General features: G+C 43.9%; 1 protein-coding gene and 1 long non-coding RNA gene across 6 annotated transcripts; one reads left to right on the top strand and one right to left on the bottom strand.

Moving 5' to 3' along the window:
- Positions 1 to 845: 845 nt before the first annotated feature.
- CUNH16orf46 (chromosome unknown C16orf46 homolog) lies at positions 846 to 22,870 on the top strand. 5 transcript variants are annotated; one of them, XM_033219112.1, is made up of 5 exons: positions 846 to 1,420; positions 10,330 to 10,419; positions 12,651 to 12,898; positions 14,478 to 15,395; positions 22,270 to 22,870. In XM_033219112.1, the coding sequence occupies exons 3-5, from the start codon at positions 12,689 to 12,691 to the stop codon at positions 22,291 to 22,293; spliced, it is 1,152 nt and encodes a 383-aa protein (XP_033075003.1). In that variant the 5' UTR covers positions 846 to 1,420; positions 10,330 to 10,419; positions 12,651 to 12,688; the 3' UTR covers positions 22,294 to 22,870. The 5 variants fall into 5 exon arrangements, with proteins under 5 accessions (XP_033075003.1, XP_033074999.1, XP_033075001.1 ...); XM_033219108.1 differs by lacking the exon at positions 22,270 to 22,870 and having other exon boundaries at positions 14,478 to 15,846; XM_033219109.1 differs by lacking the exons at positions 846 to 1,420; positions 22,270 to 22,870 and adding an exon at positions 1,556 to 1,634 and having other exon boundaries at positions 14,478 to 15,846.
- On the bottom strand, positions 1,868 to 7,009 carry LOC117088104. Its single transcript, XR_004439002.1, has 2 exons — positions 6,504 to 7,009; positions 1,868 to 2,035 (listed from the first exon to the last, which is right to left on the bottom strand). It is a non-coding gene; the product is annotated as an uncharacterized LOC117088104 (long non-coding RNA).
- Positions 22,871 to 27,710: the final 4,840 nt, after the last annotated feature.

Genomic DNA, 27,710 nt, shown 5'->3' with positions numbered 1-27,710 from the left:
GAAGTGTTTAATTTTTTTTCTGGTATCACCTCCCAGGTGGTTTAGCTGTTAACTTTAGGTTTTGGTTTGTTTGTTTTTTTTTTTTTTGAGACAGTCTCACTCTTTTGCCCAGGCCAGAGTGCAGTGACACGATATTGGCTCACTGCAACCTCCACCTCCCAGGTTCAGGCAATTATCCTGCCTCAGCCTCCAGGATAGCTGGGAATACAGGCACCCAGACCACGTATGAAAAAAACTGGAATAGAATTATAGCTGAATCCGTCTCATTGGAGCAGTCACAGTGCTAGAGAACTTAGATACCGACTTTTTTTTTTTGAGACTGAGTTTTGCTCTCCAGGCTGGAGTGCAGTGGTGTGCTCTCAGCTCACTGCAACCTCCGCCGCCCGGGTTCAAGCCATTCTCCTGCCTCAGTCTCCCAAGTAGCTGGGATTACAGGTGCTCGCCACCACACCCGGCTAATTTTTGTATTTTTAGTAGAGACAGGGTTTCGCCATGTTGTCCAGGCTGGTCTCGAACTCCTGACCTCAGGTGATACACCCGCCTCGGACTCCCAAAGTGCTGGGATTTCAGGCATGAGCCACCGTGCCCGGCCTAGATACCGGTTTTCTACAGCAGAAATAGTCACACTTTCTAAAGCGGAGGGCTTTGGAGTCAGACCCGAGCTGGAGTGAAGGAATGCCTTGCGATCTCTCTTCAGCAAGCTGTTGTTTTAAGGACGTGGGGCCACTTTCCTTTATTTGTATAACAGATGCCAGTGCCCACTTCAGAGCTGTGCTGCTCCGGGCCAGAAGTTCAGCGAGTGTCCGTCGGCCCGGTGCCGTAGGTGACGTAAGTGGGCTCTTCGAGGTTCACAACGCGTCCTCCCGTGACGTTCTCGGCCTGTGAAGTTTGTGTCCATGGGAAACGCGCACGGCGGTTCCTCAGGGAGCCGAGGGAGAAAAGTGGGGGTGTTTCTGGCCGCCTGCCATCTACTAAACATCCTAGCAGGCAAAAGGGCGCTCCTACGGAACTCGCCGGCCCGAGGGCCCGGGTAAGCCTCCATCTCCACCATCTCAGACCCTCCTACGTTGGCCTTTCCGGCGGCAGCTTCCGGAGCGGGTAGGAGGTGCCACGAGCCGCCCCGCCTGTGCTTAGCTTTGTTGGGCTACGTCACTTCCGCTGCGGTCCCGCCCCCAGCGTGGTCGTAACCCAGGGCAACGGCCCAGCACGCAGCGACCTGAGTCGCCCTCGCCCACGGGCCAGGGCTAGCTGTCTCGAGGCCTTCCATCCGCTCGGCCCCATAGGTGGGTTTGAGCGGCCATTTCTCCACCCCTGGGGCAAGGCCCCAGACCACTCCAAAGGCGACAGAGCGAGAGGCCCTGCCTCCTTCGAAAGGAAGCGACCCTCTGACGCGGGGAGGCGAAAGGCAGAGGCACTAAAGGTAGGGGCTGCCCCAGAGCGGGCGGGGTCTGGGGAGGGGGCGGGACCTGGGGCGGTGGGCGGGGCCTGAGGCGGAGCCGTTGGGGGCGGAACCCCTTAAGGGCGGGTCCCTTTAAGGGCGGGTAGACGGAGGACGGGGAGGAGTTCGAAAGGATAATCGAGAACGTTTTTTGAATGGGATAGCTTGAAAGAAGGGCTGGCGTCTTTGTGGCACGGTAGGAACTGGCAGAGGAAGGGGAAGAGCTGGATGAGGAAAAAAGACTCATGGAATGAGGGGAGGAGCCTGATAGGGAAAGGGGTGGGGCCTGCAGGAAGGGGCGGGGCTAGATGAAGAGGTGGAGCCGAGCGTGATGCGCCTGGGTTTTAGAGGTGGCAGGTGGAGCGCGTGTTTGCTGACTTGTGCTTTGAAACTGTGGGCTGTAAACTGTGTGAGAGCAGAGAAGACGGGTGCTGCTTTAATTTTTTATTCTCAGTGCTAGGTACTTAGTGAATTCATTAATGGGAGTTGAAAAAGGGGAAGTATTTGAGACTGGGATTGGAATAGATGTGGTCTGATCCGGAGGGATGGTGTAGAAACTGCGCTCCTTGGCATCATTCTGTGAAATACTTGAGGTTCCTGAATAAGCAGAAGGCACATATAATTAACAAGGAGGATAAAATTTATGGTCTTGAAAATATGAACAAATTGTGCAAATTGGGTGGCGCGGGTGCTTAACTTTGAGACAAAGTTTCGGTTTCTTCCAGTGTGTTTCTAAATGCGACTCCCACCTCCTTTTCCTGTAGAAACTATGTTACTCATGATCAGGATGCTCAGGTCAGTCTTCAGGACCTATTTAACTGGTTCATATAAGTGAAAATTGGTCTTGTATTAAGAAACTTAACTTCCACCATGGCTAACAGTATTTCTAATGATTATTCCTTCACTCAGTATAGGTCGTTAAAGACCCGACCCACAGGAACGTTCATTCAAACTCCAAATGAGACTGCCAGAAACTCATCTTTCTCTGGTTGGAATTTAGGATTCCTTTAAATCTATAGCTTCTAGGAAGATGAGGGTGTGTGGCACAGTGCAGAGCCAATGAGAAGCTGGGGCAAGGTGATAAGGAGTTTTGAAAGATTTCCATCTATCTGCTTTTGACATAAACAGCCTGCGTTTGACTTAATACCCTGGGCCTTGGTTTCTTCTGGTCCATCAACATTTCCCCGCCCTTAATGAATTAGGAATCTGTCAACCAGGTATAGGAATCTACAGTAAGATATTTGTAATCTAACTGTATAGACAGACTGGCAAACATGTGGCACTCTTTATTTTCTGGCAGACTTACTTAACCCCAGAAATTTTTCCTGCTGTAGTCAGGTCATAAGATCCTTCTCAATACAACGCTCTAGGTAGCCACTACTCGTTTGGAGTTGACAATTCAGAATTTTTTTTTTTTTTTTTGAGACAGTCTCACCCTGTTACCCAAGCTGGAGTGTAGTGGTGCGATCTCAGCTCACTGCAACCTCCGCCTCTCACGTTCAAGCGATTCTTCTGCCTCTGCCTCTAGAGTAGCTGGGACTACAGGGATGAGCCACCATTCCTGGCTAATTTTTGTATTTTCAGTAGAGATGGGGTTTCATCATACTAGCCAGGCTGGTCTTGAACTCCTGACATCAAGTGATGCACTGGCCTCGGCCTCCCAAAATACTGGTGTGAGCCGCTGCACTCTGCCAGCATGTATTCTTTATCCCAGATCTAGATAATAGGTGTTTTAAAGGGAGAGAGAGAGAGAGATCAACTTCTATAACTCTTGGTAAGTTCCTCTAAAAAAAAAAAAACTATCTAAATGGATGGATCTGGAATCCTGTAGCAAAGATTTAGAAACATAGGCCAGATCATTGCATAGGGAGTAAGGTGAAGGTGAATTTGCAGCACTTGAATAATTAGCAAATGTCCAAGTGAAAGGGATATCCAGAGGGCAGTATCCTTTACCCATCCTTCTCAACGTCTTTATCCGTGATGTAGATGGAGATACAGAAGGTATCCTCGTCAAATTAATGTCGTCATCAAGCAAGAAGGAATGGTCAAACTGTGGGAAGTCAGAGTTAGGTTGTGAACTATCTGAGCGGGTTTAATGATGGTCCAAAAACAAAAGGGGAAATTTTACAAGGATCTGATGCATTTGGAGTCTACATCTAACTAACACAAAAAGAATAAAGAAAAAAAGAAAAGACAATCAACAGCATGGTTACGGAGTAAAGTAAGACAGGACTTTTTAGCCATTCATGTGAAAAAAAAAAAAATCTAGAAGTTGTACTTCACCTCGAGCTCAGTGTTAATTAAGATTGGGTTATAGGGTTGGGTGTGGTGGCTCATGCCTGTAATCCCAGCACTTTGGGAGGCTGAGGCAGGCAGATCACCTGAGGTCAGGAGTTTGAGACCAGCCTGGTCAACATGGCAAAACCCTGTCTCTACTGAGAATACAAAAATTAGCCAGGCATGGTAGCGGGCGCCTGTAATCGCAGCTACTTGGGAAGCTGAGGCAGGAGAATCGCTTGAACCCAGGAGGTTGCAGTGAGCAGAGATTGTGTCACCCCACTCCAGCCTGGGTGACAGAGCCAAGACTGTCAAAAAAAAAAAAAAAAAAAAAAGGCCAAGCACAGTGGCTCATGCCCATAATCCCAACGCTTTGGGAGGCTGAGGCGGGCGGATCACAAGGTCAAGAGATCGAGACCATCCTGGCCAACATGATGAAGCCCTGTCTCTACTAAAAATACAAGAATTAGCTGGGTGTGATGGCGTGCATCTGTAGTCCCAGCTACTCAGGAGGCTGAGGCAGGAGAATCACATGAACCCAAGAGGCGGAGGTTGCAGGGAGTTGAGATCATACCATTGCATTCCAGCCTGGTGACAGAGCGAGACTCTGTCAAAAAAAAAAAAAAAAAAAAAAAAGGAAATAAAAAAGATTGGGTTATACTTTTTAAAAATATAATAACTTTGTTTAATTAATAGATGTAGATTTCAGATCAAAAGGAGTCAGATTTCAAAGTAGACACTTCTAGTCAGACCACTTTTGAGGTATTGCTTTCAGTTCCAGGCACCACATTTTAAGAGACAGGTAATTTTGCATTCTTGAGATAATGAGGAACTTAAGATTTGTATCTGACAAAATAATAGCTGTCTTCAGATGTTTTCAGATTTGTATTTGAGAAGAATACCCAGAATTGAGGAACAAAATGTGCAGATTTGCAGATGACTTAATTTGAGATCATTCAAATCTTTAGAGCTTCCAATGGAAAGAAAGAAATTCTTGTTAAGTTATGAGCACTCAGTCATTGAAAGTACTTAAGCAGAAGTATTTAAGCTGAATTATTATTGTATTAGTTTTCTGTTGTTGTTGTGTTATCTGTTTAGGATCTTCTGAGTCATCCAGTCTGGACTCTTATTGGACGAACCCACTTCCAAGATCATTCAGACTGGTGGCCGAATTCAGTTTCTTGAAGTTGTGCAACTGAGATCCACGTTTCATTCCTCATTGTAAACCAGGGTCTTCTCTCAGCTCCTAAATGCCATCCACATTCCTTGGGATGTGACCCCCCACTTCATCAAAGCCAGAAACAATGCATTGAATTCCTCTTGTGCTTTGTATCTCTGACTTCTGCTGCTGCTAGCTAAGACAAGTTTGTTTTGGAAGACTAAGTAATTTGATTAGGCTTACCCGGATTATCCAAAATAATCTCCTGTCTTCACGTCAACTGGTTAATAATCATAATTACATCTGCAAAGTCCCTTTTACCATGTAATATAAAATATTTGTGGATGTTGTATTTCATCCTGTTTACCCGGGGATTAGGGTGGGAAATCTTGAGGGGAGAGAATTTGTAGAATTCTGCCTACCACGTTATCTTTCAGGAACATTCTAGAAGATCTTATTGCAATAGGTATTTTTACCCGTTTTTCTCTCCATGATCATAAATTAACCTTATATAGTATTAATTCTGCCTCTAATCAGAGTTGTATCTTTGAATTAAGCATATTTTTAGTCTTCCAAAGACATGGAGCTTGTATTCCTGAGACTTTCAATCTCTAATAGTCACCTTTTAGCCTGAATTCATGGTACATAACAATCTGGCTTTACACAGCATAATAACTACAGACATCTGTTCCCTTCTATAGTGGTAAAATACTTTATGTTTTATATTTTCCTATTGTGAAACAGCAACGATATTTTCCTTTTTTACCTGAAACTAGTCCTTTTCTGCTAGCATCATGTGACTTCTTATATGGTAGCTATAATTTAGAGGACTAAATAATCTATTTACTAGTTCCCTTTAGTATGTAACTCTTCAGTTATTTTTTAAAGTATGTTATAATTGGCTGGGCACTTTGGGAGGCTGAGGCGGATGGATCACTTCACGTCAGGAGTTCGAGATCGGCCTGGCCAACATGCCAAAACCCCGTTTCTACAAAAATATACAAAAATTAGCCAGGCATGGTGGCAAACGCCTGTAATCCCAGCTACTCAGGAGACTGAGGCATGAGAGTTGCTTGAACCTGGGAGTCAGAGGTTGCAGTGAGCCGAGATCACACCATTGCACTCCTGGGCAATGAGAGTGAGACTGTCTCAAAAACATAAAAAAAAAAAAAGTAGGATGGGCGCGGCGGCTCATTCCTGTAATCCCAGCACTTTCGGAGGCTGAGACGGGTAGATCACCTGAGGTCAGGAGTTCGAAACCAGCCTGACCAACATGAAGAAACCCTATCTCTACTAAAAATACAAAATTAGCCTGCCATGATGACACATGTGTGTAATCCCAGCTGCTTGGGAGGGTGAGGCAGGAGAATCACTTGAACCCAGAGGCAGAGGTTGCAGTGAGCCAAGATCACACACTTGCACTCCAGCCTGGGCAACAAGAGTAAAACTCCATCTCAATAAAAATAAAAAAAATAGTAAATAAAAAGTATGTTATAGCTAGTTTCTTTTCTTTTTTCTTTTTTTTTTTTTTGCATCAGATATAATCATGACATGAACAACCCCTCACAGTCAGAGTCCCACTTGGCCTTGTAATCTCAGCTCTGACACAATCTCAGTAACTTTACTTACCTGTATAGGACAGACTGTGGTATAGCAACAAGCAGTTCCTCAAATCTCATGGCTGGAGTCATTAAGCTTTTTCTCATCCATGCACAGTCTGATGAGGGTTTATGGGGGCATTTCTCAAAGCTGTGACTCAAAATCTAGGCTGCTTCCATTCTGTGGTGCTGCTAACTCAACACGTGACCCCCAGGGTCATCGTGGGAAGAGGAGAGAACTGAAGGAGGATGTTACCTATTCACTGCCTCATCCAGGATGTGACACACATCAGTTCCACTCACAGTCTGTTGACCAGGCTAGTCACAAGGCTCTGTGAAGTCACCAAAATCTGGCTTCTTACTCCTCCTGGAGATGTAGAAGGAAGTATTAGCCCTGCTTCTCCTTAAAGTTACGCAATGTCCGTGATTTGCTCCAGGCTAATGACATGTGAACTGAAGTCAAATGAGTGACTTCCAGGACGAAACATCTAAGAGCCATGTTTGCCATCACACTGTGCATCACAGTGGGCTGTGGTTTCCGATGGTGCAGCCTCCGTTAGTTCACATTCAGGAGGGAGGACAATGTGGAACAGAGTCCCAGACATCATACAATGAATCTACAGCATGAGTTAGAAAGAAGCCTATGTTTCTTTAACCACTGGAAAAGAAATAGGGCTGCTTGTTGTTGTAGTCCATCCTTGCCTGTCTTGACTAATGCTAGGAAGTCAAGACTGATGGACAGTACTCCTCCTAACTCAAAGTGTACCCACTGCAGCCTTCTTCAAAAAGAGCCTGGCAGCTTAAGTCCTATCTGGGGCAAAAAAGACATAAATCAAAAACAAGCAAACACAAAATCAGAGTTCTATTTTTTTAATAAATCCATTTCTAACCTTATTTTCATTAAAATAATAAAGTAGCCACGTTATTACCTTCTTTATCAAAACAATATGAAGGGCCAGGCACGGTGGCTTATGTTTATAATCCCAGCACTTTGGGAGGCCGAGGCGGGTGATCACCTGTGGTCAGGAGTTCATGACCAGCCTGGCCAACCTGGTGAATCCCCATCTCTACTGAAAATACAAAAAATTAGCCAGGTGTGGTGGCAGGCGCCTGTAGTCCCAGCTACTCGGGAGGCTGAGGCAGGAGAATGGCGTGAACCTGGGAGGCGGAGCTTGCAGTGAGCCAAGATTGCACCACTGCACTCCAGCCTGAGCGACAGAGCGAGACTCTGTCTCAAAAAAAAAGAAAAAAAAAATTAGCTGGGCATGGTGGCATGTGCCTGGAATCCCAGCTACTTGGGAGGCCGAGGCATGAGAATCACTTGAACCCAGGAGGCAGAGGTTGCAGTGAGGCAGAATCATGCCATTGCCCTCCAGCGTGGGTGACAGAGCGAGACTTGGTCTATAAAAAAAAAAAGTATATATATATGTGTGTGTGTGTATATGTGTGTGTGTGTATATATATATATATATAAGCAAAGAAAGGCTAGGCTCACACCTGTAATCCCAGCACTTTGGGAAGCCAAAATGAGAGGATCGCTTGAGGCCAGGAGTTTGAGACCAGCCTGGTCAATATAGTGAGACCCCATCTCAAAAAAATATATATAAAGAAATACAAAGGCCCTTTCTGTACTATATGGCATGGTCATTTCTTCTGCTATCCCTTCACTTCTTTTCAGCTACCAGGCCTTTGGAAATTTCTTTATGTTCTTGGTCGGGTGGTCTCTTTCCATACAGGTTTTTCTTTGGGCAGTGTTACTTATTTGTAAATAGAAGATATGTTCATTGTTGTCAGTTTACATTGATTTCTCCCTGTCTTTTCCAACTTTAACTTTTATACAACACACGACAGAAAACATGTCCTTTTGCTGTATTCAACTGGTATGCCTCTACTGTTGACTGTGGTAGCTTAATGGTTGTCTTTGTTCATTTCAGGAGTAAGTACTCTGAATTATAGATTGGTTAGGGTGTTAAAGCTACATTAACTTTGCCAGATGTATAACAAAGGAGCATTTGATAGTCTGTGTACTTCTCAGTTCATTAACAAATTACATGATCTCAACATGGTGTCACAGATCCAAATAGTAATGTCTATTCTTTTCTGCATTTACACCTGTTCCTCTGGCCATTCAATAGATTCAGTGAGAAGGCCTTGTGTACTGTGACTTAAGAATAATTGGACAAATATTTCTGGAGTTCCTCTGAATCACCTTTATAAATCCTATTATCTGATGGTATATCTTTTTTGTACATCTGTTTTTTTTTTTTCAATAAGTCCTTGTTCAAGGTCTTTACTCCAGCTTAAAATTACACAAACCATGTTATCTGTTCATTGATACATTTATTTCTTTGGGATGCTGAGGTGGGTGGATCACCTGAGGTCAGGAGTTCAAGACCAGCCTGGCCAACATGGTGAAACTCCGTTTCTACTAAAAATACAGTAATTAGCCTTGCATGGTGACACATGCCTGTAATCCCAGCTACTCGGGAGGCTGAGACAGGAGAATCGCTTGAACCCAGGAGGCGGAGGTTGCAGTAATCTGAGATTGCACCAGTGCACTTCAACCTGGGCGACAGAGCAAGTGTCTCAAAACAAAACAAAACAAAACAAACAAACAAAAAACCACATTTACTTCAGTTTGCTTAAGGTCAAAATTCATTGTACCCTGGCTTCTATCATTATTCCACATTTCATTTCTTGAAGCTCTCCGATAACATCATGGCTTTGAAAGTTTTATTATGGGAAATTTCATGCTTACATGCAAATATAATAGTGGATTAATCTCCATGTCCTCATACCCATCTACAACAAACAGAACTTAAGGGCACTTTGGTTTCATTATTCCCTCCCCAACCTCAACCTCACATTATTTTGAAGCAAATCATATTATTGGTAAAAGAAAATAAACTACTTTACAGTTTCCTTTTAGTGTCTGTCTTTAAATGCTACTAGAAAAGATATTTTCTGGATTATGGTAAATTTCCATAGGCTATATTTTTTAGGCTCTCATTTATTTCATTTCCAAATATCTTAAGTTCTTTCATCAATTTTTCTTTGAGTTTATTCTTGTTTATCCAAACATGCACTTCGGGGGCTTGGATTTGAGTCAACTATTTCTTTTGTACATGTTGGTTCTAATCACTTTAATAGCTTGTGTAACAGAGTTTAATACCTTCTGGCCTACATCTCTGAGCTTTCCTGCTTTGCACTCTAAATCCAATTTTAGAGTTGTATCAGCAAATGTGTCTCCATGGCAACGTGTTCATTGTGATCTTTGTGTTTTCTTGATGTGGTGGAAAATGTTAGTATGGACTTTGATGTATGCTTTATCCTGGTGATTCTCAAACTGAATCAGGTTGTAAAGTTCAGTGAAAGCCAAGAAGTGGGACGGCATGAGCTCTTGATTTACGTCAAATCTGTAAGTCAGGCATAATTTTACTACCAGAAAATATTATATGAATATAGATGTCTGCATTCCAACATAAAAGTAAAACTGCATACAAATTGCAAGGAATCACACATCCAGTCTTTTCTTTGATCTTCTATTGATTGTTGTACATTTCTGTGTGTCATCTGCTAACATGAGCTGGAAGACAAGAATGGGTAATAAAACTTGACAGTTACAAAAAAATTAGCCAGGCATGATGGCAGGCGCCTGTAGTCTTAGCTACCTGGGAGATTGAGGCAGGAGAATTGCTTGAACCCGGGAGGCGGAGGTTGCAGTGAGTTGAGATCACACCACTGCACTCCAGCCTGGGCAACCGGAGGGAGACAAACAACAACTTGGTAGTATGTTTCGAGAAGGGAAACTTAAAATACAACTTTTCTATCCACTAACTGAATTTCTTTTTAATTAGGAAAAGACCACCAACATTCTCTTTTAGTAGCGGAGCGTCTTGATTCTGCCTGAAGCACACCAGGGTTCTGAAGGTGCATCTGGTGATCTGGTATGCAGTAATCTGACCTTTTGACTAATAATACTGTGTTAATTGACTCAGGGATGATTCTTAGCTTTGAGTCACAAGGAATCAATATAGTTCCTTATGAACCATCATTACATAAGTAAAGTGCTTATAAAAATGTAGTGTTGGCCAGGCACGGTGACTCACACCTGTAATTCCAGCTAGTCGGGAGGCTGAGGCAGGAGAATTGCTTGAACCTGAGAGGCGGAGGTACAACTTCCAACCTAAAATTGTACAAAATTTACTCCCGTACATTTTGTCAGTGAGCTAAAATCGCACCACTGCACTCCAGCATGGGAAACAGAGTGAGACTCTGTCTCAAAGAAAAAAAACAAAACAAAACAAAAAACCAAAAAAACTACTGTAAGCCTATGTGAAAAAGTCAAAATGGTAATTAAACAGATTTGTTATAAGACGTACTGATCTCTTCCTAAACAGAAAATGAAAAAAACTAGTTTTCTGGCATGGGTCATGTTTGGCTGAGAGAAAGCAAGGAGTGGGTGTCCCCTGTGGCTTCACTCTCAGCACAAGCAAGGAACTTCTTGAGAAGACACTGGTTGCTTCTCAGCACTCACAGAGCGTTGGTGGTCACTGCTCACGTATTCCAGTTAATTTCTGCAGCCTGTGGGGTCCACAGGAGGAGCCCCTATCTGTAGGAAGGTATTATGCTTTTGCACTTTTTTTTTTTTTTGAGGTGGATTCTTACTTTGTCACCCAGGCTGGAGTGCAGTGGCACAATCTCGGCTCACTGCAACCTCTGCTTCCCAAGTTCAAGCATTTCTCCTGCCGCAGCCTCCTGAGTAGCTGGGGCTACAGGTGTGCACCACCACACCTGGCTAACTTTTTTGTATTTTTAGTAGAGACAGGGTTTCACCATGTTGGTCAGGCTGGTCTCAAACACCTAACCTCAAATGATCCACCCAGCTCGGCCTCCCAAAGTGCTGGGATTACAGGCATGAGCCACTGCATGCAGCCACTTTTGCCCTTTTTATAGATGAGCAAACAGACCCAGAAAAGTAAGTCATTGCTCCAGAGACACAGCCAGTAAATAGGCCTGGAATTGTTCAGCTCTTTGACTCTGATCAGGTTTACAACTTTGCAGACCCTTTGTCTAGATTCTAAATGCCAAGTGCATTTTCCAGAAAAACATCCATTAATGGTAGATAGGGTTATCACCATCATTATCACCATCACCTACTATTTTACTTTGCTAGGGGCATCATGACAATGTACTACAGACTGAGTGGCTTAAGCAACAGAAATGTATTACCTCATTGGTATGGATTCTCAAAGTCCAAAATCAAAGTGTTGGCAGGGTTTGTTCCTTCTGAGGGCTGTGAGAGGAGGCTCTGTTCCAGGCTGCTGTCTTTGGCTTATAGAAGGCCATCTTCTCCCTATGTCTCTTCATAGCTGCTGCTGCTTCTTTTTTTTTTTTTTTTTTTTTTGAGACAAGAGTCTTGCTCTGTTGCCCAGGCTGGAGTGCAATAGCGCGATCTCTGCTCACTGCAACCTGTGCCTCCCAGATTCAAGTGATTCTCCTGCCTCAGCCCCCTGAGTAGCTGGGATTACAGGTTCGCACCACCACACCCAGCTAATTTTGTATTTTTAGTAGGGATGGGGTTTCGCCATGTTGGCCAGGCTGTCCTCGAACTCCTGACCTCAGGTAATCCACCAGCCTCAGCCTTCCAAAGTGCTGAGAATACAAGTGTGAGCCATTGCTCCTGGCTGCCTTATCTTTCATAGTGCCAGTGGTTGGCAGTGGATGGTTTTGTAATATTTGTTCTCAGTCTCTTCCTGAACCTACCTTCCTTCTTTCTTTCTTCCCTTCCTTCCTTCCTTTTCTTTTTTTTAACGGAATCTCACTCTCTAACCCAGGCTGGAGTGCGGTGGCCCGATCTCAGCTCGCTGCAACCTCTGCCTCCTGGATTCAAGTGATTCTCCTGCCTCAGCCTCCCTAGTAGCTGGGATTACAGGCGCCCACCATAGTTTTAGTAGAGATGGGGTTTCACCATGTTGGCCAGACTGGTCACAAACTCCTGACCTCAAGTGATCTGCCTGCCTTGGCCTCCCAAAGTAATTCCTGGAATTACAGGCGTGAGCCACCACGGCTGGCCATATTCCTGAATGTGTCTTGAAGATATTTCACCTGAGTATTGAATTGCTTTTTTAAAAAAAATTAATATTAAAAATGAAGTTCCATTCATGTTTTCAAACAGCAAGAAGATGTTAAAAACCTTAAGCAACCATCGCAGTGATGGATCTCTGTCAGAAAAATGAGACTGACTTAGAAAATGGTGAAAATAATGAAATTCAAGGCACAGAAGAAACAGAACCAACCTGTACTTGTCCAGATGGAAGAAGTGAAAAGAATCATGTTTATTGTCTTCTCGATATCAGTGACATTACGCTTGAACAAGATGAAAAAGCCGAAGAGTTTATTATTGGAACGGGATGGGAAGAGGCAGTGAGTATCTGAGTCACAGCTTTTCTATCTCTTGCACATCAGTGTTTTGATGCAAGCCTCTTTTTTCCAAAAACGGTTAATATTACCAAAAAATGTGGAATCAATGACATGTAGAAACCCTGGAATCGAGGTAAAATATTACTGATGATAATAGCAGCACCTACTGTGTGTATTTATGACCACTTAGTATGTGGACAGGACAGTACTAAGTGCTTTGGATACATTAATTCATCTAACCTCTCAATAGCCATATGAGGCAAGTATTATTCCCAGCCTCGCTTTGTGGATAAGTATACTGAGTCACCTGGAAGACAAAGTAACATGCTCGAGATCACCCAGCCAGTAAGTGGCCAAGGCAGGGCTTGAATCTAGTTCTTCTGGACTCTAGAACCCTGAGCTTCTTAACGGCTACGCTGAACTCCTGAGAGAACTGAGACTTCTATCCTAATGGTTCTACTCAGAACTCTGCAGGCTTTTTTTTCCCCCCGATGAGATGGAGTTTCAGGCTAGAGTGCAGTGGCGCGATCTTGGCTCACTGCAAGCTCCACCTCCTGAGTTCAAGTGATTCTCCTGCTTCAGCCCCCTGAGTAGCTGGGATTTTAGGTGCCCACCATGCCCAGCTAATTTTTGTATTTTTAGTAGAGATGGAATTTCACCATATCGGCCAGGCTAGTGTTGAACTCTTGACCTTAGGTGATCTGCCCACCTGAGCCTCCTAAAGTGCAGGGATTATAGGCCTGAGCCACTGCACCTGGTCTGCAGGCTCACTCTTAAACAATTCTTAGAATCAATAATAGAATCGTATGTTTAAAACTATAAGGAAACTAAAAAAAAAAAAAGGGCATAAAACTATAAGAAAACTTGGTCTAATCCAGTGATTACACGTAGGATTACTAGATAACACCTCATTTTTCAGTATAAGTATGTCCAAAATGTGATACTGTGTTTTTATCTGGCAACCCTATTTTCACCGTGATCTCTGTGGCAAGATCGGCCAGAGGACTCTGGGTGTGGATGGGGAGTAGGTGTCCCTGGGTATGCAGGGCTCCTCTGCGTTCCAGGACTTGCCTCTGCTCCTGGGTCTCCCTCCAGCCTATCCAAGCAACAGTGTTCCCCAGGTATGGGAAGCAGAGACTGGCGGTGCTCGAAATCCTTGTTGGTGGGCCAAGTATGAACGGTTTTCGTTTTATTTTAATAGCTTCGAATTTAAATGTGCATTTGAAAAGAAATATAGTCAGCACCTCAAAGTGGCCATTGACAAATACTATCGCTTAGTGTTTTAGGATTAACAAATGCCATTGCTAGTATTTAGGATTAACAAATCCTGTTACAAATACTGTTATTACTTTTAGGGGTGAAAGTAGATATTTTTCTACTTTTTTTCATGCTTTGAAACTTCGAAGAATTTTTTTTTAAGTGAATGAATTTTAAGAAAATTATCGGTGGGGGAAGGGGTAGTAAAAAAATAAATAAGAATATTGTTTCACATAAGACTGCCAAAATGGGAATGTGGCCAAAATTGGAGCAAGGACAGTTTGGGCCCCTCGGCTGGAGGAGTAACATGCTGCTTTATTTGCAGGTCCAAGGGTGGGGAAGGATTTCTCCAGCTGCCTGCATCTGGCCGAGGAAGTTACCAAAAAAGGCAAGGGTAGGGGAAGGTGCCTGCAGCGACTGCTTGGTGTGTGTTAACCTGTCCCACAGGAGCCTTGAGGCCAAGCCTCCTACGGAGGGGGGCCCAGAGAAGGATCAGAGCAGCCCCTCCCAGACTCAGGCAGCCCCCCAGGGCCCCAGCACTGCTTCCAGGGCGATTAGCAACATCTGCTTTCCCACCTACTTTCGAACAGAGAAAAAAAGTCTGCAAATCAAGGAGTTTATTTGGTGCACCGAAGACTGGGCCATCCCGGACACTAGTAGGGGCAAGGCCCTTCGGAACCCCAGTGGAGGGGTCCACAGAGGGCTGTCCATCCCAGGCCCCCTGACTTCCAGGGCCCTCCTAGTTCTGCCACCCCTGAAGGCTTCGCTTTCAAATGCCTTGGATGTTCTGGGTAAGAAGAGTAAGAACTCTTTCTTGCAGTCAGAAGAGAAGGTGCTGAGTGTGGAAAAGGATGGGTGTCTGGCTTGTGCATATGGCTTGAAAACAGCACATGGGAAAGGTGAAAAGAGACCCAGTGAGCTGGCCAAACACACTGTGGTCAACGACACGCCATCCTCCCCTTCCCCAGCGGCCCGGACATCCCTGCTGGCCGATCCGGAGCAGTGCTGCCTGCATTGGTCCCTCCTGTCTGAGAAAAACCTGGCGTGCCCTTCAGACTCCAGTAACGTTCGCTATCTTGCTGCCTTGCAGCTTCTGCAGAAACAGGGAGTGCAGAACTACAAATCCAAATTCCAAGCCAAGGATCCAAGACCTCCTGTGATCACCCAAAAGGCCAAGCAGGAAAACAGGCCCCAGATTCTGGAGACCAAAGTGTTCCCAAGACCTCTCTTGCCGTCCCTCACAGTGAGCAGAGTTGTCATTCCGGTCTCTACCCACAGGATCCTCTGAGTGGTCATGGGAGAACCCCTGGGAATAAGCACTGCTTGAGATGCAGCCATCCTTTCTCTTTCTTCTCTCTCATTTCTCACCCACCCCGACTCCTTCTTTCTCTCCTCTCTGTCAAACCGGTTTTCCTCTTCTTTTCCTCCTTTTTTTTTGTAGTACAACCGAAGAAAACTGAACCTCTGTGAATGGGTTGGGATTTATTCTCTAAAACACCATATTCACGTGTTACCTGCTTCTGCTACTTAGCCATTCACAAAATGCCAATTGGTCATGCCAGCCCTGGCCTCTGCCTGCCTCAAGTCCACACCCAGCAGAAGCCACGCAGAAGGTGGGGAATCCAAAGGGCCTCCTTCCCTCCATGCTGGCCCCAGGCCAGCCCAGAGCCGTCTGGCAGGTGCCCTTTCTGCCCCACCCCCATGCCTCAAACTAAGTATACTGGACTGGTTTAGACCAAATTGCCTCCTGATCTTTTGAACGAAGCAGGTATCTATCTGCTGCCTCATTTGCTCTTGCAACAAAGATCTAAAGAATTGCTTTAATAGAAAACTCCAGGCCGGGTGCGGTGGCTCACACCTGTAATCCCAGCGCTTTGGGAGGCCAAGGCGGGTGGATCACCTGAGGTTGGGAGTTCGAGACCAGTTGACCAACGTGAAGAAACCCCGTCTCTACTAAAATAATACAAAATTAGCCGGGCGTGGTGGCGCATGCCTGTAATCCCAGCTACTCAGGAGGCTGAAGCAGGAGAATCGCTTGAACCCGGGAGGCAGAGGTTTGCAGTGAGCCGAGATTGTGCCATTGTACTCCATGGGCAATAAGAGCGAAACTCCGCCTCCAAAAAAGGAAAAGGAAACTCCAGCTTGTGTCCAGGACGTGCAAGGCATCAGAGACCCTGTGTGTCCAGGGTGCCACTCCCTCAGATTGTTTCCATGCATATACGCTGTCTGTCGTCTCCTGCATGTTTAGGTTGCTATATCCTCAGATTGCACCCTCATATTAATCTCTGTGTCTGGAAGTTTTAGCCACAGTGCTACAAAATCCAGCCTGGGAAGCAGGTTAAGAATAATTACTTTTTGGGGCCGGGCGGGGTGGCTCATGCCTATAATCCCAGCCCTTTGGGAGGCCGAGGTGGGCGGATCCACGAGGTCAGGAGATGGAGACCATCCTGGCTAACATGGTGAAACCCCGTCTCTACTAAAAATACAAAAAATTAGCCGGGCGTGGTGGCTGGTGCCTGTAGTCCCACTTACTCGCGAGGCTGAGGCAGGAGAATGGTGTGAACCCGGGAGGTGGAGCTTGCAGTGAGCCGAAATCGTACCACTACACTCCAGCCTGGGTGACAGAGGGAGACTCCGTCTCAGAAAAAAAAAAAAAATTACTTTTTGGGAAAAAAATAAAAAGATCACTGTGATTATTACCTCAGATGCGTCCTCTGGCCTTTGCATTTGGAAACCCTCAACCCCAGACACTTTTGGAAAGGGGCTGTTACTTTCTCCCTCTGTCCTTCCTTTACCCTCATTTTACCCCAACTCATATTCCCACAGTTGTATCTAAATTAAATGACATTTGTAAATGAGTTATATTTTAAATGCCAACTGATGTTGCTATGTAGACAACATGTCCTGATGAACTGTTCTGTGATATGAGTAATCATTAAGCTGCTTTGTAATGACATAGTTTGAATTTGCTTAAGGTAGGTTGGACTTGAGCTCTGGTTTCCTGTCTCCTAAACGATGGAGTAGACGGAATATATGACTGTATTTGTAAATATCTGCTTCCATAGTGGTCTTTGTAATGTCTTGTCTGTTTGCCTAGGGGTTTTTTGTTTGTTTGTTTGCTTCATTTTTTTGAGACAGAGTCTCGCTCTGTCACCCAGGCTGTAATGCGGTGGCATGATCTTGGCTCACTGTTACCTCTGCCTCCTGGGTTCAAGTGATTCTCATGCCCCAGCCTCCCAAGTAGCTGGTATTGCAGGTGCCCACCACCACACCCAGCTCATTTTTGTATTATTAGTAGAGACCAGGTTTCCGGAGGTTGCAGTGAGCTGAAATTATGCCATTGCACTCCAGCCTGGGCAACAGAACAAGACTCTGTCTAAAAGAAAGAAATAAATAAAATAAGAATCCAAGGCCTCTTCCCAGACATTCTCTTTTAATCCTGCATATATGCATGGGGATCAGGGATCATTTTCCTCCTCTAACCCAAGGAGAAATTGTTCAACAGAGGGTTGCTTTTGTTCAGGACAGCATTAAGGTTTGTAGCCTGGGTTTCTGAAGGCTCAAACTATATTTCACAGGTTGGGGACGTTTGAAGTCCTGGGTGGTAAATATCGTGTGATATTTGCAGGAAGGAGGGCTCAAGAATGTCATTTTTTCCTGTAAGATGGGAACAATTTTCAGACACAGGATGTGGTGAAGATGACCAAGTAATGTATGTTGAACTCCAACAGAGATCTGTGTTTTTCCTGTATGTACTGAGCGGATCAAATATAACAAGCTAGATAATTTCCCTCTAATGAATGACTGACTATTCAAAATTGTATGGAAGTCCTTTGGCCTGCTAGCTGGCATTTGGATATTTGATGATGGGTCTTTACTCTTGAATGGGTTCTCAGAACTTACCTTTGCAACTTGTCAACTAAGGTGCTTCTTGTTTGGGTCCAGTCCATCTTAATTCCCTTGCCTTTTTCCTCATCCGGTTTTGCCTGTATTTCCACTGTACCAGTCTAAACACCATCACTCTGCAGATTAAGGCTTGACTCTTGTACTAAATTTGTGCATACGAGGTGTTCCGGGAAAAAACTTTTCAAGTTCAATCTCCTAGATCAAAAAGCATCTGTATATTTTCTTGGACACAGTCTCAGGATCAATCCAGTATTCACTGCAATAAGTAAACATGAGAACCATCTTCCTTCTTCCTAGGAGCTGAGAACCATTAGGATGTATATTTTTTAATACCCCAACTTTGCCACTGAGCATTTCTGCCTTTGCCTATAAAATGAGGGAGTAATGTCTGAGATTTTTAATAGTTCTGTCATTTTAATGCATTTCACTTGCCTGCAAACATTGTTATTATAGAGACTCAACATGGTGAACAGTTGTTTCTGTTTTAGGTTTTGATCAGTCTTGCTCTGGATCCTGGATTTCCTAATGTGAAAATTTAAAAAAAAAAAACTAAATGAATTTCAGTTTATACATTTCAAAAGATGATGATAGTAAAAACCCTAAAGAAATTTTAGTTTTTTTTTAACCTGAGACTATGGGGACTTACCTTCTCTACCAACACATACTTTTTTTGTTTGTTTGTTTGTTTGAGACAGGGTCTTGCTCTGTGGCCCAGGCTGGCACGATCTCAACTCACTGCAACCTCTGCCTCCCAGGTTCAAGCAATTCTCCTGCCTCAGCCTCCCAAGTAGCTGGGATTACAGGCGTGCACCACCACGCCCGGCTAATTTTCATATTTTTAGTAGAGACAGGGTTTCACCATGTAGGCCAGGCTGGTCTCGAACTCCTGACCTCAAATGATCCACCCACCTTGGCCTCCCAAAGTGCTGGGATTACAAGAGTGAGCCACCTCGCCCAGCCCCAATACATTCTAAACAACATACATAACTTCTGAGAGGATTGAATGGGAGGACTGAATGGCCCAGGTGCGTGCTGTATTTACAGCAATGCTGAAAGCCACCCCATCACCTGGCCTATCTTTAGGACAGGGCTTTTCAACCTTGGCCCTATTTGGGGCTGAATCATTGTGGTGGGGCCTGTATGTGCACTGTGGGATGTATAGCGGCATCCCTGGCCTTGACATATTAGATGCCAATACCACCCCCAGTCACAACCACCAAAAACGTGTCCAGACTTTCCCACATGCCCCTTCAGGGCAAAATACCCTAGCTGAGAACCACTGCTTTAGGGAATTAGGAATCTGGAGCCCACCGCCTTTGCTGCAGCTTCTCTGACAGCTTTACTTACAGATCAAGCAGGTGCCTTGGTACAAGTGTGAAGGGAGCTGGGAGAATGCCCAGCTTGCCGCATCCCAGAAGGCACATGTGCTTTCCATTTTGTGCTGGTCCTCTAGGGTCTCCTGGTGGCACATGCCTAGGTCCCTTCTAGAAAGAAGCTAAGAAGCAACCATAAGTCTGCTTTTTTTTCTTTCTTTCTTTTTTTTTTTTTGAGACAGAGTCTCCCTCTGTCACCCAGGCTGGAGTGCTGTGGCGTGATCTCAACTCACTGCAACCTCCCCTTCCCGGGTTCAAGTGATATCAAGTGATTCTCCTGCCTCAGCCTCCTGAGTAGCTGGCATTACAGGTGCCCACCACCATGCCCAGCTAATTTTTGTATTTTTAGTAGAGACGGGGTTTCACCAGGTTGGCTAGGCTGGTCTTGAACCATCCTGACCTTTAGCGATCCACCCGCCTCGGCCTCCCAAGGTGCTTGGATTACAGGTGTGAGCCACCGCACCCTGCCAAGTCTGCTTTTCTCTGAGAAGAGTCAGAGTAACAGGAGGGTCCATTCAGCCAGGACCCTGAGTGACAGGAAGAGTTGTGGGCGTTCTCTTTTCCTGTCTTCAGGAGAAAGTGCATTATTGGTTTGGCAAGGTTTTCAAGATAAGTCGAAGATGTTAAATTAATGTATTTACATTTAATGCCAATATTCAGAGTTCTCTAGTGTTTAACAATTCACTTTTCCACACTCACTGCTTGGGCTGAACGGGTGTAAATATGAAGAGGCAGCAATACTATGTGGGATACAACTTAGCAAGCATTGGCAATCTGTGCTTCATATGTATATATCAGAGTGGCTTTTCTCTCTTGTTTAGCTTAAACTACAAATCTTCCTCTCCTGTGTTTCTTTTAAAATGAAACAGTTGGCCGGGCATGATGGCTCATGCCTATAGTCCCAGCACTTTGGGAGGCTGAGGTGGGTGGATCACTTGAGGTCAGGAGTTCAAGACCAGCCTGGCCAACATGGCAAAACCCTGTCTCTACTAAAAATACAAAAATTAGCCAGGCGTGGTGGCACATGCCTGTAATCCCAGCTACTTGTGGGGATGAGGCAGGAAAGTTGCTTGAACCCTGGGAGGCAGAGGTTGCAGTGAGCTGAGATCCCAACACTGTACTCCAGCTTGGGCGACAGAGCAAGAGTCCGTCTCAAAACAATAAAAAAAAAAAGAAAAAAAAAAAAGAAACAGTTTCTGTACTTATTTTATGAGACAGCGTCTCACTCTGTTACCTAGGCTGGAGTGCAGTGGCACCATCACAGCTCACTGCAGCCTTATCCTCCAGGGTTCAAGCAATCCAAGCAATCCTCCTCCCATAGCCTCCTTAGCTGGGACTACAGGCACACACCACCAGGCCCAGCTAATTTTTTTTTGAAGAGACGGGTTTTGCCACATTGTCCAGGTTGCTCTCAAACTCCTGGACTCAAGTGATCCACCTGCCTTGGCCTCCCAAAGTGCTGGGATGACAGGCATGAGCCCCCATGCCCAACCAGTTTCACCACTTACTAAAACTTGAGGAGAGCTAGCTTGAAAACATAATATAGTTTCTTATTTTCAGCACCACACAAGGTTTCTGACGATTCACTAAGCCTCTATTTTTTTTTTCCTTTGTATCTGCCCGAGAATAACCATGATCACTAAACCTCTAAACGTGAAAGAACTGTTAGTGATTTCATTTGTTCCAATCTGCATGTCCTCTGAAGGTAAAAAGAAACCCGATATTGAATTTGGGATAAATACCACTGGCCTTACTACTGTTCATGACTCTATTTTAATTTCTTTGGCTGTTCAACAAAATCCTCGTGACTGACTGCCCTAAATTTCAGGAAAGTAGGATGTCTGAGAAATACTTGGTATTTTGGTAGTTAGAGAACTTTAACTCTGAAGAGTTCTTACTAGTTAAGCACATATCTTGTAACAGAATAGTGATTTAAATGCTTTTAAAATATACTACATCTTGGCTGTGAGTTTCTTTAAAAATAAATGGCATTGGCCGGGCGCAGTGGCTCATGCCTGTAATCCCAACACATTGGGAGCCCAAGGCGGGTGGATCACTTGAGGTCAGGAGTTCAAGACCAGCCTGGCCAACATGGCAAAACCCCGTCTGTACTAAAAATAGAAAAATTAGCTGGGCGTGGTGGTGCGTACCTGTAATCCCAGCTACTCGGGTGGCTGAGGCATAAGAATGGCTTGAACCCAGGAGGTGGAATTTGCTGTGAGCCGAGATCATGCCACTGTACTTCAGCCTGGGCGGCAGAGCGAGACTCTGTCTCAAAAAATAAAAAAATAAAATATATCACATGTGGCCAGGTGCAGTGGCTCACACCTGTAATCCCAGCACTTTGGGATGCCAAAGGTGGGTGGATTGCTTGAGGTCAGGAGTTCGAGTCCAGCCTGGCCAACATGTATATAGATATATATATATCTCATGTTACCAAAAAAGAAGGTGCAAAAAAATTGATACCAGCTTGCAGTTCTTTAATAGTATTGACTCTAAAATATAACAAAACTAAAATTTCCATGAGTTGAAATAAGACAATATAGAGTAAAAAATTCCTAAAGCATAGTTTGCCGAAGTGATGACTTCCCAAAATTAAAATCTTAATTTTGGTGGGCTCACTTTTTAAAAAGAAAAAGTTTTTTATTTTTTTTAATTTTTTTTTTGTTTGCTTGTTGGTTTTTAGAGACTAGTTTCATCTACCAAGGAAAAAGTTATTGAGGGGAGTCTTACTGGTTCATTATTGTTTTGTCATAATTCAGATTCATTGACTTCTGCCACATTTTTATTGCAGCATGGGCTCTACATTTTCTGAAGTCACTAAATTTCTCGTTACAGCACAGGAAAAAGAAGACAAAGTAGGAGAGGGGTCAGTTTCGCATTCAGGCCTAAGCAGCAACATGGTTGAGATGTAATCATAAAAGCAAATGTTTCACCCACGACATGGAAAAGCGGTGGATCACCAGAAAGCAAAAGAGTCAAACGCTGCAAGCAGAAGAAGTAAGAAGACGCCAAGCTTGGAGCAAGGTCTTATTTAAACCTGCCATAGTCATCAGCTCGCTCTGTTAGGTCTCCCCAGCCCGCCCCTCAAAAAAAGGTTATATGCAGAGGTAATATAATATATGTACTTTTGAGAATAACAAAGTCACCGTGGAGATAATTTCAAAACAAAATTTTTTTTTCATTTTCAGATATATTGGACTATTTCGCTGATGCTAAAAGAGTATCACTTGTTTAAATTTTTTGTGGTTTCTTTTTTGCAGCCTAATGTTCTGTAATAGTAACTTGCTTCCAAGTAAAGTACCAAAAGCTAGGGGAGGGGCCATGGCTATGGTCTCTCATAGGTCAAACTTCACTATTTTGGAATGTGTGGAGTTGGAACACAGTTTTTATTTTGTCATTTATTAGTAAAGCAATAAATAAAATTATCTTACTAATATTCATTAGTTTTTGTTATTTATTAGGAAGGCAATAAAACATTTAGATTTTTTTCTGGAGTTTGTTGAAGAAACTGAATATTGTTAGTGTTCCAGCTCAAGTATGACATAGACAGTGCAGCTTTTACTTATTCGCATAGTTTGGGCCTTGCTCCTTGCAAGCAAGCTGATTTTTAAACGCAGTGCCCCTGTAAACGTCAAGAACACTGACAACCTGAGTGCCATCTCTGTTTGTTTTTTTAGCCTGCCTCTCTGAATATGTAAACTAAAATATCAGTGTATCTACTAATAAATACCGTTCCAACAACTGAGAGAATCCTTTGGATTTAAACATTGAAAACAATGTAGTTATCTTCTTGGCCTTAAGAACATTTTACTGGCTAACACTTTGCTGAAGAAACTAGATTAAAATTCATGGCTAGGCGTGGTGGCTCACACCTGTAATCCCAGCACTTTGGGAGGCCGATGTGGGTGGATCACCTGAGGCCAGGAGTTCAAGACCAGCCTGGCCAACATGGTAAAACCCTGTCTCTACTAAAAATACAGAAAATTAGCTGGGCGTAGTGGCACATGCCTGTAGTCCCAGCTACTCGGGAGGCTGAGGCAGGAGAATTGCTTGAACCCAGGAGGTGGAGGTTGCAGTGAGCTGAGATTGTGCCACTGTACTCCAGCCCGGGCAAGAGAGCAAGACTCCATCTCAAAAATAAATACATACATGCATGCATACATACGTACGTACATAAAATTCATGTCATTTAACAAATCAGAGCCATTTAGAAGTTGAGAGTATGAAGGCATATATGTTGCCCCTCCTAGTTGTCGAATCTAATTAATGCCACTTAAACACGCTTCAGAGGACAACACACATGGATATATTGTGAGAGACAAGGAAAATAAAACCGCATAGTACTTCAAAGGCTGCCTCCCTAAACCCCCCCGAGTGATATTGTTATAGTGCGGGTCCTTGATTCCAGAGCTCCCAAGATGGTGGCCGGAGGCTTCCAAAATGGTGGCGGGCCATTTCCAAGATGGTGGCAAACCTCCAGTTCTCTGACCTGGGGTTCTCCGCCTCATGGATTCCAAGGAATGGAACCTTGGGCCATGCGGTGAGTGTTATAGCTCTAGTAGAAGCCGTGGGTCACGGAAGAGAACCGTGGAACCCAGTGACTAGTGTTCAGCTCGATTAGGATGAACCTGGGCACTTAGCTACGTGGGAACAATAGCAAGCCTTTAGCCTGATTGGGAGCGTGTTTCATGTGTTATTGAGGAAAAATGTGTATTCTGCTGTGTTTTGGAGGAATAGTCTGTCAATGTCTGTTAGGTCCATTTGGTCTATTTTGCAGTTTAATGTTGTTGATTTTCTGGATGATTGGTCCATTGCCACAAGTGGATGCTGAAATCCCCTATTATTGTTGTATGGCAGTCTGTTTCTCCCTATAGATCTAATAATATTTGCTTTATATATTTGGGTGTTCTGGTGTTGGTTGCATATATATTTAAAATTGTTATATTAATTGTTATATAATGACTTTCTTTTTGCAGTTTTGACTTTAAGTCAAAATAATATATCTAAGTATAACTCCTTGTGTTCTCCTTTGGTTTCCATTTGCATGGGATAACTTTTTCCCTCCCTCCACATTAGTTTTTGTGTGACCTTGCATGTTAAGTGAGTTTCTTGCAGGCACCATGTAGTTGGATGGTGTTGCAGGTTTTATTTTCTAAATCCATTCAGCCACTCTGTATCTTTAACTGGAGAATTTAATCTATTTACATTCAAGGTTATTATTATTATTATTATTATTAGAGAAAGAGTCTCGCTCTGTTGCCAGGCTGGAGTGCAGTGGCGCAATCCCAGCTCACTGCAACCTCCACCTCCCGGGCTCTAGCGAGTCTCCTGCCTCAGCCTCCTGAGTAGCTGGGATTACAGGCATGTGCCACCACGCCCAGCTAATTTTTGTATTTTTAGTAGAGACGGGGTTTCACCATGTTGGCCAGGATGGTCTCGATCTCTTGACCTTGTGATCCATGCCCCCTTGGCCTCCCAAAGTGCTGGGATTACAGGTATGAGCCACCACACCTAGCCCAAGGTTATTATTGATAGGCAAAGACTTACTCCTGCTATTTTAAAAATTATTTTCTGATTTATATATCCTTTGTTCTTTTCTTCCTCTTTTGTTGTTTTGGTGGTTTTCTGCAGTGCTAAACTTTGATTCCTTTCTCATTTGTGTATTTGAGGTAATTTTTGTTTCTGTGGTTACTAAGGTACTCACATGAAAAATCTTATACATATAATAGACATTTTAAAGCTGATTAACAACTTTGGTCCTGTACAGATACTCACACAAAAAAATTTTTTTTTTTTTTTTTTTTTGAGACGGAGTCTCGCTCTGTCACCCAGCCTGGAGTGCAGTGGCCGGATCTCAGCTCACTGCAAGCTCCGCCTCCCGGGTTTACGCCATTCTCCTGCCTCAGCCTCCCGAGTAGCTGGGACTACAGGCGCCCGCCACCTCGCCCGGCTAGTTTTTTTTTGTATTTTTGAGTAGAGACGGGGTTTCACCGTGTTAGCCAGGATGGTCTTGATCTCCTGACCTCGTGATCCACCCGTCTCGGACAAAATATTTTTGCCCTTCCTCCACAATTTAAAATTTTGTCTTAATTTACATCTTTTTATATTGTGTTTTCCTTAACAGTGTATTATAGCTGTAGTTATTCATACTAGAGATCTGAAAGACATATGCCACCATTAGAGTAATGATGTATTCTGAATTTGATTATGAATTTACCTCTACCAGTGAGTTTTTATACTGTCATATGTTTTCTTATGACACACAAAATGCTGAAAGTAATTACCATCCTTTTGCTTTTGGTTGAAGTACTTCCATACCATTTCTTGTAAGGCCAGTCTAGTGGTGATGAATTCCTTCAGCTTTTGCATGTCTGAAATATACTTTATTTCATTTTCATGTCTAAATGACAGGGTATAGCATTCTTGGGTGGCAGTTTTTTTTTTTTTTCTTTCAGAACATTGACTGTATCATCCCACTCTTTCCTGGGCTTCAAGGTTTCTGCTGAGAAATCTGCTGATAGTATAATGGAGATTCCCTTATATATGATTTGATGCTTTTCTCTTACTGCTTTTAAAACTCTGTGTCTTTGAATTTTTACAGTTTGATTACAATGTGCCTCTGAGAGGACTTCTTTGGGTTGAATCTATTTGGGATTGTTTGAGTGCCATGGATCTGGATGTCCATATATCTCTTCCAGGACTTGGGAAGTTTTCAGCTATTATTTCATTAAATAAGCTTTCTGTGCCTTTCTCTATCTCCCTCTGAAAATCTCATAGTGTGAGTATCTGTTAGTGATGTCCCCATAAGTCCTGTCAACTTTCTTCACTCTTTTTCATTCTCTATTTCCTTTGAATGCATTATTTCAAAAGTGCTGTCTTCAAGTTAACAAATTCTTTTTATTTTTTGACTGGGTGCGGTGGCTCACACCTGTAATCCCAGCACTTTGGGAGGCTGAGGCAGGCAGATCACCAGAGGTCAGGAGTTCAGGACCAGACTAGCCAACATGATGAAACCTCCTCTCTACTAAAAATACAAAAGTTATCCAGGTGTGGTGGTAAACACCTGTAATCCAAGATATTAAGGAGGCTGAGGCATGAGAACCACTTGAACCCAGAAGGTGGAAGTTGCAGTGCACCGAGATGGCACCACTGCACTGCAGCCTCAGTGACAGAGGGAGACTCCATCTCAAAAAAAAGAAGAAAAAAAAAAAAAAAAAAGAAGAAAGAAAGAAATTCCTTTTTTTTTCTGCTTGATCTAGGCTGCTCTTGAAGCTCTCAATTGTATTTTTTATTTCATTCATTAAATTCTTCAAAGATTTCTGTTTAGTTCTTTTTAAAATATATCTATCTCTCTTGAATTTCTCACTCAGATCAAGAATTATTTTGCTTATCTGTATTCTCTTATGTCTTGCTGAGCTTCCTCAAGATCATTATTTTGAATTCCTTTTCAAGAAATTCATACATTTCTCTCTAACTTTGGGGTTAGTTATTGGAGAATTATTGTGTTTCTTTGTTGGTGTCATATTTGTTTGCTTTTTCATGCTTCTTGTGTTCCTATGTTGATTCCTTTGCAGCTGATGGATCAGCTGCCTTTTCCAGTTCTATAGAGTGGCTTTCATAGGGAAAGGCTTTAACGTGCAGATGGGGCCTAAGTTTCAGTTGAGTAAGGCACATTGGCTTTGGTTCTGCATAGGTACAGTACTAGTGTGGTCTTCATGCAGGTTCTTCAGCTGTAATCAATGTCGGCAATGCCTGCAAGTGCCTCAATGGCCTAGGCTGCAGGAGACTGTGTGGCTGGCATACCGGGTTGAGTGTGGCTCCTTTGTGGATGGAGTATCAGGCTTTTTGCATGCTGAGGGCTGCTGGGCTGGTCCACTGGCTTGAGCCTGGCTTCCCCGCTGAGCAAGACTTCCTATTCCTTTGGAGGCAGGGCACTGCATGGGCTTGGGTGCTAGGGTCATGGCTGTTCTGCTAGGCCTAGGTTCTGAGTAGTTGAGTTCAGGACTGTGCTGCCTCTAGGATGGGTAAGATGGAGCACCTCTTGGGCAGCTTGTTCCCAAGGAGTAGGGAGCTGTGGTATCTCAGCTGGGGGATGCTGCACTACTGTGTGTGAGATGATACAGGGACAGCAGAGCCTCAGGGATGGAGGGATGCAGTGGTTACTGTCCCCTAGAGCAGTGGGTCCAGTTTGAAAATGATGCTATGCTGTAGCAGCTTGGGTCACAATGTGGGCTTCTTCTCTGCAGTAACACAGCCATGTAAATTTGAGGCAGCTT

Source organism: Trachypithecus francoisi, unplaced genomic scaffold (genome assembly GCF_009764315.1).
Source record: "Trachypithecus francoisi isolate TF-2019V2 unplaced genomic scaffold, Tfra_2.0 Lachesis_group10, whole genome shotgun sequence".
In the NCBI taxonomy this organism is placed as follows: Eukaryota; Metazoa; Chordata; class Mammalia; order Primates; family Cercopithecidae; genus Trachypithecus; species Trachypithecus francoisi.
This window is presented reverse-complemented; position numbering and strand designations above follow the sequence as displayed.

What these genes read in the sequence shown, in the direction of transcription:
- CUNH16orf46 (XM_033219110.1), top strand. Translation starts at nt 12,689, where the DNA reads ATGGATCTCTGTCAGAAAAATGAGACTGACTTAGAAAATGGTGAAAAT. An exon ending in GAACGGGATGGGAAGAGGCA is followed by an intron (nt 12,899 to 14,477) that starts GTGAGTATCTGA and finishes CTTTATTTGCAG; the next exon opens with GTCCAAGGGTGGGGAAGGAT.